Source organism: Gobio gobio (genome assembly GCF_949357685.1).
Source record: "Gobio gobio genome assembly, chromosome: 21".
Classification (NCBI taxonomy): Eukaryota; Metazoa; Chordata; class Actinopteri; order Cypriniformes; family Gobionidae; genus Gobio; species Gobio gobio.
Genome location: NC_137117.1, coordinates 4,209,240 through 4,223,696, shown reverse-complemented (window position 1 = coordinate 4,223,696; position 14,457 = coordinate 4,209,240). Strand labels below are relative to the sequence as shown.

The 14,457-nt window shown below is 34.3% G+C and overlaps 1 protein-coding gene across 2 annotated transcripts; it reads right to left on the bottom strand.

Annotated features, from left to right (window-relative positions):
* Window positions 1–1,770: 1,770 nt before the first annotated feature.
* On the bottom strand, window positions 1,771–12,579 carry ppp1r35 (protein phosphatase 1, regulatory subunit 35). 2 transcript variants are annotated; one of them, XM_079802381.1, is made up of 7 exons: window positions 12,421–12,579; window positions 11,225–11,297; window positions 10,742–10,913; window positions 9,540–9,636; window positions 9,128–9,337; window positions 6,772–6,905; window positions 1,771–2,062 (listed from the first exon to the last, which is right to left on the bottom strand). In XM_079802381.1, exons 3-7 carry the CDS (start codon window positions 10,889–10,891, stop codon window positions 1,883–1,885), a joined length of 771 nt encoding a protein of 256 aa, XP_079658507.1. In that variant the 5' UTR covers window positions 10,892–10,913; window positions 11,225–11,297; window positions 12,421–12,579; the 3' UTR covers window positions 1,771–1,882. The 2 variants fall into 2 exon arrangements, with proteins under 2 accessions (XP_079658507.1, XP_079658508.1); XM_079802382.1 differs by lacking the exon at window positions 11,225–11,297 and having other exon boundaries at window positions 1,776–2,062; window positions 12,421–12,570.
* Between the last annotated feature and the right edge of the window lie 1,878 nt (window positions 12,580–14,457).

The following is a 14,457-nucleotide window of genomic DNA, read 5'->3' as shown; positions in this document are numbered from 1 at the left end:
ACACACACACACACACACACACACACACACACACACACGTGTTTGTACATTCAGAGATGAGCACAAGACGCCCATCTCTGAACGATACACTGGATTTGTAAGTTAACATGTATGAGTTTATCAGACGCTGTATCCAAAGCAATTCGTCAAAGAGCGAACAGTCATAATCGTAAAATATCAAATTTTACATACTAAAACAGAAATTCAACTTTTGTCATTTTCATAACAATTTTAATGAATAAAAATCTCATTTTTATTAGTATCGCCATTAAATTGTGCAGTAAATGTGCATGTAAAGTACAGTAAGTACTCAACCTAATTTATGTATAATTAACTAAAAAAACCTCACATTATTAATGTAAAATAAAAGCTAACTGTAATAAAACTATTTGCTAAAGCAACATTTCTCATTTATGCACTAAAATAACTCTAACTGAAATGAGTGAAAACTGTATAAATAACCCAACATGAAACTACTTTTTGCCATTTAGATTTTTTTGCATTGTTTTTATGACATTTGGGCACATTTACACCCTCCTGATGAATAAAAATCTCAGCATCGCCATAATTAAAAAAAATATATATATATATATATAAAATATAAATATGTATATATAAACAATATTAGTATTTGTAGTACTCAACCTAATTAATGTACATTTACGTATGCATGTATATTTAATTTATGTATATTAAAACTGAAATGAGTAAAAACTATATAAAAACGACAAAAAAACATAAAACCTTCTTTGTCGTTTTCATGACAGTTTAAACCCTCCTAATTAATAAAAATATATGATTTTTATTAGTATCGCCATAAAATTGTGCAGTAAATGTGCATGTAAAGTACAGTAAGTATAAACAATATTAGTATTTGTAGTACTCAACCTAATTTATGTATATTAAAACTGAAATGAGTAAAAACTATATAAAAACGACAAAAAACATGAAACCTACTTTGTTGTTGTTTTCATGAGAGTTTAACCCCTCCTAATTAATAAAAATATATTAGTTTTATTAGTATAGCCATAAAATTGTGCAGTAAATGTGCATGTAAAGTACAGTAAGTATAAACTATAGCAGTGTTTGTAGTACTCAACCTAATTTATGTATAATTAACAAAAAAAAACATACATAAATAAATAACTGTAATAAAACTAGTTGCCAAAGCAACATCTCATTTATGCACTAAAATAACTCAAACTGAAATGAGTGAACTCTATAAAAACCCAATAACTAGTAAAAAATTCTACTTTATGCCATTGAGATGTTTTACACCCCTCCTGATAAATACAAATCTAACCTGTATTAGTATCAGCATAACAAACATGTAAACAGTGAAGTAAATTAGCTAGTATTAACTAGTTTAATTTGATTTATGTACAGAAATGTGTAAAAAACTATATAAAAAACACAACTAATAAAAACATGAAACCTACTTTATGCTATTGAGATTTTTTGCATTGTTTTTATGACACTTGAGCACATTTACACCCCTCCTGATGAATACAAATCTCACTTTTATTAGTTTCTGCATAAAAATAGTGCAGTAAATGTGCATGTAAAGTGTAAACTATAACTATATGTATAATTAACAAAAACTATAGGCAGATTTTTTTCTCGTGAATCTATTTGAACAGAAATCGGCGTGTGATGTCTGTCCTGTTGTTGACTCGCGGTAATTAATTTGCGAATTGATTGTTTTAATCACTAACCTGAACCTTGAGCTGCTGTGCAAAGTGTTAGTACATTCACTCAACGCAGAACTATCTTTTAAATAATACATATTTATTGCCATTATATTAATTCACCTTAGGCTAAAAAACCGTACATGAATACACAAAGCTTACAATACACACACACACACACACACACACACAGTTCATGACTCCCAGAGTTTGTGCAGATGATGTAGGTGAAAGGTTGTGTGGGCGGGTCTAGGGGCCGGCCGTGGGCGGGGCAAAGGGATGTGGTCGCCGGGCAACAGCGCAGTCTCTCTGAGCATCTTGTCCGGGCTCCAGAATGGCAGTAAATCAGGGGCCTCTAGTGGCGGAGACTGGAACTACACACAACAAACACAAGGGGCATTATTACAATGGATTCTTTGATAAATATAAAGTTCAAAACAACAGTATTTATCTGAAATAGAAAGCTTTTGTAACATTGTCAGAAAGAATTTTTCATTTTTTTGGGGGGGGGGGGAGAACTTAAAAGAAATGAACACATTTATTCAGCAATGACGCATTAAACTGATCAAGTGCAATATAGACATTTATAATGTTACAAAAGTAACATTATATGCTTTATATTTCAGAAAAATGCTTTCCATTATTTAAATAATCCTGAAAAGAATGATTTCTGAAGGATCATGTGACTCTAGTAATGATGATAAACTCAGCTTTGAATCACAGAAATAACTTATAATATATTCAAATCGAAAAAGTTATTTTAAATATTTCACAATAATACTGTTTTTGCTATATTTTGGATCAAATAAATGCAGACTTCTTTCAATCTTAAATGACGCTTACGATCATTCTTTTATGGTCATGTGGTTTCTGAAACATATTATTCTTGTATCAATCCATTTATGAAATGCCTTTTTGTCTGCTGTATCTTTTTCTTTATATTATTATATTCAAATCAGACTTTTGGTTCACCTCCTACACGTCTAAATTGTCTAAAAGTCAGACATGTTCCTCTGTGAAGTCTGGTATCTGGTTTAATATCAACGGTCATAAAGTGCAGACGTGTTGAAAACACTTACTTTGGCTCTTTCTGCTTCTATAGGTGTTAAAACCACAATGTTCATCTACGCTTGCAGAATGTGACCCCAAGAGCTGATTCTCAGAGGAGATATTTGTGGCACGATTAAGATCTGAACATCGGTATAAGCTCATAGATTGCTCTGCTCTACTTCTGCTCCTTTACTCTCCTGGCAATCGTATTTTACTAATGTGTGACATTTTAAAACTCCTCTCGTGGTGTATTGCTTTATTAACCCTCTGGGGGTCTTCGTCATTTCTGACCCCAATTCTTTTATTTTTAAATGTTAAAAATCGTAGCTTCATCGGAATGGCGACTTTATTAGTACTTGGTATATGAACACACAAAAAAAATTGGATACAGGATTTGAAAAGTCTAAGTGGTCGTAAAAAAAAATAGTCACACTCAGGGTCTTCGGGTCAAAAATGACCCCCATAGGAAATGAATGGGAAATTGGCAAAAATATAAAAATACAGAGTTTTTTTGTGCGTACAATTTACAAATCAGCCAGGATGCAGAAAAAAGGACTCAACAGTGAAGGGGTGAATCTCTAAAACATCAAGAGTGCAAAACAGACAAAAAACACACACACTTATACACACGAAAACACACGCACACACAAAGGAACTGCAAAAGCGAATTTTGTGAAAAGTGTGAAATAAAAGCAATTATTCATCAATGTAAGAAATAAAGCGCACAGCAATGAAAGCATGTGACTGTAAGCATCAAGGTTGCAAAATAGACACACTCTCACACTCACACACACACATACACACACACACACACACACACACACGAAATATGAGACTGATGAAACTGTGACAGAGAAATGTGAGAATATGTGAAATAAAATCAATGAATCAAATAAAGGGGAGACATTGGATCCAAAATGCAAAAGACACATACCATGTTTCTCTCTTGAACACACACACACACGCACGCACGCACGCACGCACGCACGCAATGTTTATTATAAAAAGGTTAATAAAGAAATGTTATGGCTGAAAGAATTGCATTTTAGAAGAACATGCTGCACTTTAGAAATGAAATACTATCAGTTCTGTAGCCTATAGGATGATCATTTATATTTGGTAACACTTTAGAATAATGGTCATTAGTTAACATTAGTTAACTACATTAGTTAACATTAACTAATGATGAACTGCACTTATAAAGCGTTGATTAATCTTTGTTAATTTCAACATTTACTAATGCATTATTAAAATCTTGTTAACATTAAGTTAATGCACTGTGAACTAACATGAACAAACCATGAGCAGCTGGATTTATATTAAAGGGGTGGTAAACCACGATTTCACTATTCTAACTTTAGCTAGCGTGTAATGTTGCTGCTTGAGCATAAACAACATCTGCAAAGTTACAACGTTCAAAGTTTAAAGCAAAGGGAGATATTTGCTTTTAAAGAAATCAGTTTCTAAGAACTACAGCAAACGGCCAGTAGGCGACTACACACATTCCTCCAGGGTTGGTGACATCACCAGGCTCAATATTTACATAAACCCCTCCTCCGAGAATATTAAATAAGGGGGGGTGAGGCCATTTTGTATCGCGGCGCTGTTGTGGTATAGTTAGGCTGGAGTGTTGTTGCCGCGATGCCGAGGAAACGCTGTTATTTTCATCCGGATTGCAGGTCTGGGGTACTTGCTCTGTTCAGCCTTCATAGGGACGGGGGTGCGTTGCAGAGCGTTTAACATACAACATGTTATGCACATGTGTGTTTGAGACGGAGGGAAACAGGCGCGTGCTGGGCTCCCGCTGCACATCTCACGGAGGAAAACTTCCACAATCTTCGCGAGTTCAATGCAAGATATGCACAACGGCTTGTCCTGAAAGCTGGATTTACAAACAGAAGCTGTTTACGGGCCACAACCTGTAAGTCAGATTTATTTTTCATCGATGTGTTTTCCTGTAATAGGTTGTAGCAAGGAAGTAAACAGATGACAACACTGTTCTGCAAACCAGTCTGTTAAATGCTCATTCATACTTAACGTTATCCGACGAACACCTAACGTTACAAACACTAACGTTAAAATCTCAACAGTGAACTTGGCATTAGTGTAAATGATTCTTTGATTAGAGCTTTTATGTATTGTTTATCTTCAGGCTTGCTAAACATGCTTCTGTGTGTGATTTGGCTAACTTACTAGTAAAGCCAGTGTTTAGTGTTTTGGGTTAATAGTTCTTGCGACAGATATTTGGCTATAATCGTTCTAAAAATACAAAAGTAACAGTGCCATTCAGTAGCGATCATTATAGATCCGCAGTCTTTACTCTTCAGGACTGAACAGGTTCTGCTTGATCATCTTCACTCAAATGTTCTGTGTCTGATTCGGGCTCAGATTGGTATGGTTTTGACACCATTGTTTCTAATACTGACCAAAGCACAGCCTCCGGTAAAGGTAAGGGGCGTGGCATTTCCGATAAACGTGCACTGCGGTTAGCGAATCACAACACACTGGGCCAGCTGACCAATCAGAGCCCATCGCGTATTTTTGAGGGACTGGCTTCATACAACCCGGAAAGCATCAGACCGTTTTACGAGGGACAGAGCAGTGTAGAATAAAGGTCAAATATATGAAAAATAATGCAATTTTTTTTTAAACGAAGCATGAACACATGTTACAGTGCACCCCACAAACACAATCAAGCCTTCAAAAGAATGTGTTTTACCACCCCTTTAACTAACGTTAACAAAGATGAACAAATACAGTAACAAACGTACTGCTCATAGTTAGTTCATGTTATTTAATACATTAACTAATGTTAACTAATGACCATTATTCTAAAGTGTTACCTTTTATTTTACCTTAAAATTACATTGACTTAATTTGATTTAAAAAGCACCTGCTGTAGCATCTTAGTTTTTTTCGTTGCACTAAACATTATTTGATTTAACATTTTGGAACAATTATATACTTTGGTTTTATTGAATTTCACTGGAAAATACTTTTTTTCTTTACACTGAATTTAAAAACAAATGCTGATTTAAGTAACATCTTTGTTTGGATTGCAGAATATGCAGTTGTTGCCTTTAATTTCACCTTTCAGCCTTTTCATTTCCAATTAAATTTCCTGTTAATTTCAGATTGCGGACTTGTTTTCATTAGCCAAAAGCCAATTTAGCCTGTTAAATACCAAATAAACATCTTGTTCATGTATATATTCATTACTTTATTGTGTAAAAAAAAAAATATCGGAAATCGGTATCGGCCAGTTTTCTTGAAAAAAAATCGGTATCGGAATCGGCCATGTAAAATCATGATCGGTGCATCACTTGTTTCAATTAAAACAATGGGTAACAAAATGCTTTCCATTTGTTCTCTTTCTAATGCAATGTTCAGGTTTGACTGTATTATAAAGTAAAACTGGCACTTCAAATGACCATTTAAACCAACCAACCAAACAAAAAAAGTCTTTGAGAATCTCTTATTATATATTAAAATACACAACCTGAAAAAAAAAATAGGCAAATATGTGCAAAAACAACTAGAATTCACAAGCCTTTCTACAGAGAGCTGTAAATCCATATAGTGGCTAAAATATGATATTGCATGATAATAATGCTCACTGCTTCCACCAGATGGCACCAATCTGCTTTCAAAAATTGTTTTCTATAGGCCTAGTCTCTACTTTAACCTGAAATACAGCATTAATAAAAAAAAAAAAAAAAAAAAATATATATATATATATATACATACATACACATTTTCTATTATATTCAATGGGAAAAAATGGATCATAATTATTGCATAAATATTCATTATTATCATAAAATTATCTCAAAACTCAAAATATTATTGAACAAAAATACATTTAATTGATTTCACTGAAATAATAATAATTGATTTCAGGGGTCGGGTCATTTTTGACCCAATAGTCCTGAGTGTGACTGGAAAACGAAGAACCCCAGAGGATTAAACACTCCAGCAGTTGGGAAACCCATGATGAAAACTGCTATTAACATGATGCAAACAGAACTCTGACCTTATTGGTCTGGCTGGCGGTGGGCGGGACCAGTGCTGGCCTATCCTGTAGTGCCTGGCTGATGAGCTGCTCGCGTGATAGGCTGACGCTAACTAAGGCCCGGTAAAGGTGCTGAGAGCGAGGGAAGTTCAGCCCTGGAGAAAACGAGGAAAAAACAGAAGAAAAAAAATGATTAATGCATTTAAACCAAAGGCTAAAGGGACTTTGGTTACCCTTTTAAAGTACGATCATCGCACCGCAACATTCAAATCTGCATTCACACTGCCGCTGATCCGGAGAGAGAGCAGCTGCCATGGAAATGCACTGATAAGCAGCTTCTTCAAGGCCTTTTCAACCACACATTACGTTATTTATGTGTTACAAACATTTAAATAGCAGGGGACAAATGTGTACTGGGGGAAAAAAAGTTTATAGTTTGGGTATGAACCAGTGATAATTTTGATTTAGTTTTAGTCATATTTTAGTCACCTGAATTGTTTTTAGTTTTAGTCGACTCAAATCTAATGAGTTTAGTTCAATAATAATGCATTAATTGAGCATTTAAGCATCACGTAACACTCTCTAGATCTACAAATAAAAAAATAAATTGGATTGATATCTGTTTTTATGTTCGTGTGACAAAAAAAAGTCACACTCAGGGTTTTCGGGGTCATGCTCAAAAACCGAAACAACACACAACACGCATACAGAAATGAAGTGGCACACTTCCAACAATGCATAAAACATCCACAATGCAAAATGATCATGCTCTCTCTCACACACACACACACACACACACACACACAAACAGGAATACATTTGTTATTGCTGTTCAGTTCATTGCATTTTGATGTTCATGTTGTGTATTTTTTACTCAATATGTAATATAACTTCATTTCTGTTAATTTTTGTTCTCTTACAGTTAGTAACTGAAGTGTAGATTATTTTTGTAGAATTATAAGAAAATCAGATGTTTTAAATAAATGATAAACTCTAAAGACTCCAACTTTTCTCTTGTTCAGGTTTGATTGTAATCATATTGTAACATCATTGAAAAAAAATGTTTTTCAGTACAAAAAAAAAGCTAAATTTTGACAAAATTCATTATTTTTAATTGTTATAAATGTGCTTTCATAACATTTAGATATGAATATATATAATGTATATAATGCGTGACTTAATTATAAACAAGCTCGAAATACAGCAGGACTCTTATTTTGAAATGCCCTACTATTGCAGTTCAGATGAGGGAGATCAAATATGCATTTTTACAACCGTCTAAAACACATTACTATATAAACATGGTAAAATAAACATTGTGATTATTCCTCAGCATGAGTTCATAAACATGACCCGTCATAAATGTGTGTTCATCTGTTACACAGGACATCAGTTCTGACCCGATCTCTTCTCTAATCGTCCCTCCCTAACATTTTCCTCGTTTTTATTCGTTGACGAAAACAACAGAAGATTTTCCTCATAGTTTGTGTCATCCAAAACTGGATTTTATTTAGTTATCGTCTCGTTTTCGTCAGTGAAAAAAGGTTGACGAAAATTCATCCTTCATTCAAATAATTTACTTATTTTGTGCAAATTGAATGTATTTTTTAAATAGCCTGAAACAATGAACATTTTGTCAGAACCTCTATTGAATTGTTATTTTGTTTAGCTGTCTAAATGTTTCTTCTTCCGAATCGTGGGAAAATCACAATCTCAATTTTGAACCAAAAAATTGTGATTCTCAATTTATCCAGAATCGTGCAGCTCTACAGTATCGCCATACAAATAGATTTTAATAAAAGTACATTTGCAAGTAAAGTACAGTAAATATAAACTATAGTAGTATTTAGCAGTGTGCTCAATTTATGTATGATTACAAAAAAATTCACATTAGTCATATAAAATAAACTTTAACTAAAATAAATGATTAAAAAACAACCGTATTTTAATTTCAGCTAGTTTCTAAAGCAACATTTCTCATTTTTATTTAGTTTAACTTGATCTACTAAAATAAAAATTATATGAAAAATGACAAAACATGAAAAAATTCATATTAAATTTGCATGTAAAGTAAACTTGTAGTACTCAATTTAATTTATGTATAATTTACAAATTCACATTGCAGTCTTGAGAATTTAGGAGGTCTTAATTATTGCAAAAATATGTTTTTGCTAATTATTTTGATATTGGTGTTTTTTGTGAGATTCCCATTAAAGTCACGGTAAATCATTTGTGAATTGATTCTTTTAATGACAAACTCTGGTGAAGGTTAAACTGGTGTCCTAAAGATTTCTTTGAGCAAGTGTGTGTGTACACTCACTGAAATAACCCCAAATAATCCTGATTTCATTTGTATCATGGTGTTGTGTTGTCTCACCCTCTGCTGCTTTAGCGCTGATGTGGTTCTTTGTGAGCGTTGAACTCTGTAATTTCTCTTTAACGGCTTTCTCTGGATCGAACGCCTGCTCCGCCACTTCCTGAAGCTCCGCCCTCAGTGCCAGGGTAGTGTTTAGCTCCGCCCCATCTGTCAGCTGTCCATCACACACTCCGCTCACTTCCCGATCCCTCCCATTATCTGATTCATGACCTAAATAACAAGCACATGTAGACGCGACTCATGACAGGACATGCTGGAATGAATCATTTCCAGGGAAAATGTTATGCGAGGCTACAAAATGTGATAAAACAAGCCTAATTCTAGGATGAATCTCCATTTTTACATTACATTTTACATGATTTTCATGACAAAAACACTTGGTTTCCCTTGCGCCTTATATTGTTTGTTTTACCGTGTTTGTCTTTGTTTTGAGGTTTCCGCGCTTGATTATTTCTGGGTTCTGGGATCACCGGAGGACCGCTGCACTGCGGATTAACATTAAAACGCACCTGAAACACACACACACACACACACACACAATGGTACAAAGACATTTACATGCATCTGGCAGACACTTTCACCCAAAACAAATTCTGCATTTAAGGCATACATTTGATCAGTTCATGCATTCACTGGGAATCGAACCCATGACATTGACATTGAGAGCTACAGGAATAAAAAGACATCACAATGACTGGATCCTTTAAGTTTCAAGTCATTTGTAGAGTTAAATAAACATGGAAAAGTGACAACAGTAACATTCTTTGGATGAACGAGACATGTTAACAGTAAATACACTTACAACAGAAACTTACATGCAAATACATATTCACTAAGCATTCATTTAATGATAAAAAAACCTCTGAATATTCCTTAAGGCAAGACATTACAGGTGAATAGGGTAAAACAAATGTGAATATTACCTTCCCCAATTCGATTAATCACAGTACAATAAGAAAATAAATTTAAATCTAAAATGTTATGTTTAAATGCGCAATGGAAGCATTTTCTAATTAAATATGCACTAATTTGCATACACTTCCAGAGATGAATCTGAACATTGGATAAAGCCAGATTCAAAGTTCTTGTTTGATTTTGTTGACATGTTAGAGATAAAGGTTTTTGGCAAGGGGATTCTGGATATCTCTTTTTATCACTGCATAAATCAGAAAACACTGTAATACACAGGGAAAAAAGACATTTTACGCATATATTTAGGAATAAAGTGTTATATAAATCAGTGTGAATGATATATGAACAAACCCCTCAGTACAAACCTTCAGAATATAGACAGGAATAAGACTCTAAGTTTTGGTGTATGTAAGTGCAGCCGAAGTGGAGGAAAAAACTCAATTTATAAAAATACCGCCCTTTAAAAATATGTATTGTAACCGAAATCTACAGACCCAAAGAGATAAAGTGTAATAAAATATTATTTTGGATGTTCAGTCCATGAAAAACAAACAAAAATGTCTGTAAAATCAAGCCCTACAGCAACCTCTAGTGGAGACACAGAATTAGTCTGACACGCCGGCAAAACGGGTTTATTCATATCCTGTTCAAACACGTCTCTGGTGTTTTTAGACTGACACTGTTAAACCGTAAGAGTCTAACCTGTCGATGGCGTCTGTCTGCGGGTCGCTCAGGGGTGAGAGTGACAGACAGGTCCAGATCAGGGCAGACCAGTTCTGTGGTCTGGACCGGTCCGACCCGCAGAGGTTCAGGAGCCACCCGGACATGAGGTTCTCCTGACGTCTCCATCATCCATCAATCGTATCAAATCAGTCTAACAGACAGAGAATAGAGATACATAAATCAACACTATTAACACAATATACGCAGAAATATCAATTGCATTCACCATTAATAATAATACTTTATATATATATATATATATATGTACAGCCTTTCATGGAAACGGTATTCCCTGGTGGATGTGGCTCTTTCAGCAGATAATGCGCCGCCACAAAGCACAAATGCTTCAGCAATGCTTTGAGGAGCACAACAACCAGTTTGAGGCGGCCTCCAAATTCCCCAGATCTCAATCCAATCGAGCATTTGTGGGATGTGCTGGACAAACAAGTCTTCGCAACTTACAGGACTTAAAGGATCTGCTGCTAACATCTTGGAGCCAGATACCACAGCACACCTTCAGGGGTCTAGTGGAGAACTGTTTTGGCAGCAAAAGGGGGACCAACACAATATTAGGTCATAATGTTATGCCTGATCGGTGTATTTAGTGCTGGGTAATAACTGATTACATGTAATCACGTACCTGTAATTAGATTATATTACATTTTAAAATACTTAGAAACAGACTACAGTTATATTTCTATTGATTACATTAAATTATTCATAATTAATTAATTCTCCCTACTATTTTTTTTTAATCTTTTAAATTTTCCTTTCTAAAAAAGAAAAAGCCTTTTGTTCGTTCAGAAGGTCTTCAGGTTTTGTGGAAAATGTGACTATCACTGAAAACTCAGACCCATAGCATTTGATCACTGGAGTTATAGAAATTATTTTACTTTAAAATGTCATTTTACATTTACTAATTATCACACAAGGAGTCATTTAACTATATTTTACTGAAGGCTTTTGTCTTCCAAATGCTTTAAGTTAACATAATTTCATATTTACATGCAATGCAGAGATTCCCCCTGAGATTTTAAATGAATATATTAGGTCAATAATAAAATTAAGTACAATAATTGAGTTAACTTCACGGTTCTCTGATGTCTGTTAATGGTCACATGACATGCAGGTAAACAAGTGTTTTATTTTATTTATTAAATGATTTTAATTTAACATTTTTATGAATTATTTACTTAAATAGCTTTTTTACTTAAAGGCTTTTTGATATCATGAAGTGCATTTCTTTTTCTTTGTATTTTTATATCAATATGGTACAAGATTATCATATTCAAATCAATGTGATAAACGAGTTAGGTCAAAAAGTAATCTAAAATAGTATTATATTACATTAAATGTAACGGATTACGTTACTAACAACAATGTTTGTCATGTCTTTTGGAACACACACACACACACACACACACACACACACACACACACACACACACACACACACACACGATATCAACTGTTTGTTTACTATTTGCTTCACAAAATACCATGAAATATAGTCAGCCGTTTCTCTATATTTTGTTTATAAACATTACAGTGATAATTCACAAGATCACATGTATTATCAGAAGTTTTAAAACGTCTTTAAATCATTAGAACAACGAGTTCGGTCCGAATATAAACATTAAAAGACACTCTTAACTTACCCTTAATTTCGAAACAAGACGTCAGTTGTCGCGCCGAACAAAAAACATGAAATATAAGAGAAACAATACAGAAAATATCTAATTTGAAGAAGAAAAAAATTAAAACTCCCTCCACAGCTGCCGCGCGCAGGCGTACTTCCGGGTGGAGATGACGTTCCTGGGCATGCGCATTGAGTCTTTCACACTTTCTTTCACGCAACACAAACACTCAGACATAATAACCATATTATATACCACACAAACATGTTTAAAAACACTCAACACTAAGATATTTATTTAGTTTAAACATATAACACACAAAAATAGATGTAAAAAGAGTTGTTTACCTCCTCGGAGTTTCTCTTGTGGTACAAAGTCGTAGAAAAATTCGAGTTTAAAGTTGTGAATACGTCAATTGACACCTATATATTCTTTACATAGGAATATGTATGCGTCTCAAAAACATACTTGTGAATTATAGAGGAAGAAACAGCATATGTGAGCGAGTGAGAGTCAAAATATATTTATATAGGCCTAATTAAAGGGATAGTTCACCCAAAAATGGAAATTGGCCCATTATTTACTCTCCCTCAAGTCATCCTAGGTATCTATCACATCATAAAAGTGCATCCATCTATCATAAATGTGCATCTATCCATCATAAATGTGCATCCATCCATCCATCATAAATGTGCATCCATCCATCCATCATAAATGTGCATCTATCCATCATAAAAGTGCATCCATCCATCATAAATGTGCATCTATCCATCATTAATGTGCATCCATCCATCCATCATAAATGTGCATCTATCCATCATAAAAGTGCATCCATCCATCATAAATGTGCATCCATCCATCCATCATAAATGTGCATCCATCCATCCTTCATAAATGTGCATCTATCCATCATAAAAGTGCATCCACCCATCATAAATGTGCATCTATCCATCATTAATGTGCATCCATCCATCCATCATAAATGTGCATCTATCCATCATAAAAGTGCATCTATCCATCATAAATGTGCATCCATCCATCCATCATAAATGTGCATCTATCCATCATAAATGTGCATCTATCCATCATAAAAGTGCATCTATCCATCATAAAAGTGCATCTATCCATCATAAATGTGCATCCATCCATCATAAAAGTGCATCTATCCATCATAAAAGTGCATCTATCCATCATAAAAGTGCATCTATCCATCATAAATGTGCATCTATCCATCATAAAAGTGCATCTATCCATCATAAATGTGCATCTATCCATCATAAATGTGCATCTATCCATCATAAAAGTGCATCTATCCATCATAAAAGTGCATCTATCCATCATAAAAGTGCATCTATCCATCATAAATGTGCATCTATCCATCATAAATGTGCATCCATCCATCCTTCATAAATGTGCATCTATCCATCATAAAAGTGCATCCACCCATCATAAAAGTGCATCTATCCATCATAAAAGTGCATCTATCCGTCATAAATGTGCATCTATCCATCATAAATGTGCATCTATCCATCATAAATGTGCATCCATCCATCCTTCATAAATGTGCATCTATCCATCATAAAAGTGCATCTATCCATCATAAATGTGCATCTATCCATCATAAATGTGCATCCATCCATCCTTCATAAATGTGCATCTATCCATCATAAATGTGCATCTATCCATCATAAAAGTGCATCTATCCATCATAAAAGTGCATCTATCCATCATAAAAGTGCATCTATCCATCATAAATGTGCATCTATCCATCATAAATGTGCATCCATCCATCCATCATAAATGTGCATCTATCCATCATTAATGTGCATCCATCCATCCATCATAAATGTGCATCTATCCATCATAAAAGTGCATCTATCCATCATAAATGTGCATCCATCCATCCATCATAAATGTGCATCTATCCATCATAAATGTGCATCTATCCATCATAAAAGTGCATCTATCATCATAAAAGTGCATCTATCATCACAAATGTGCATCTATCCATCATAAAAGTGCATCTATCCATCATAAAAGTGCACCCATCCATCATAA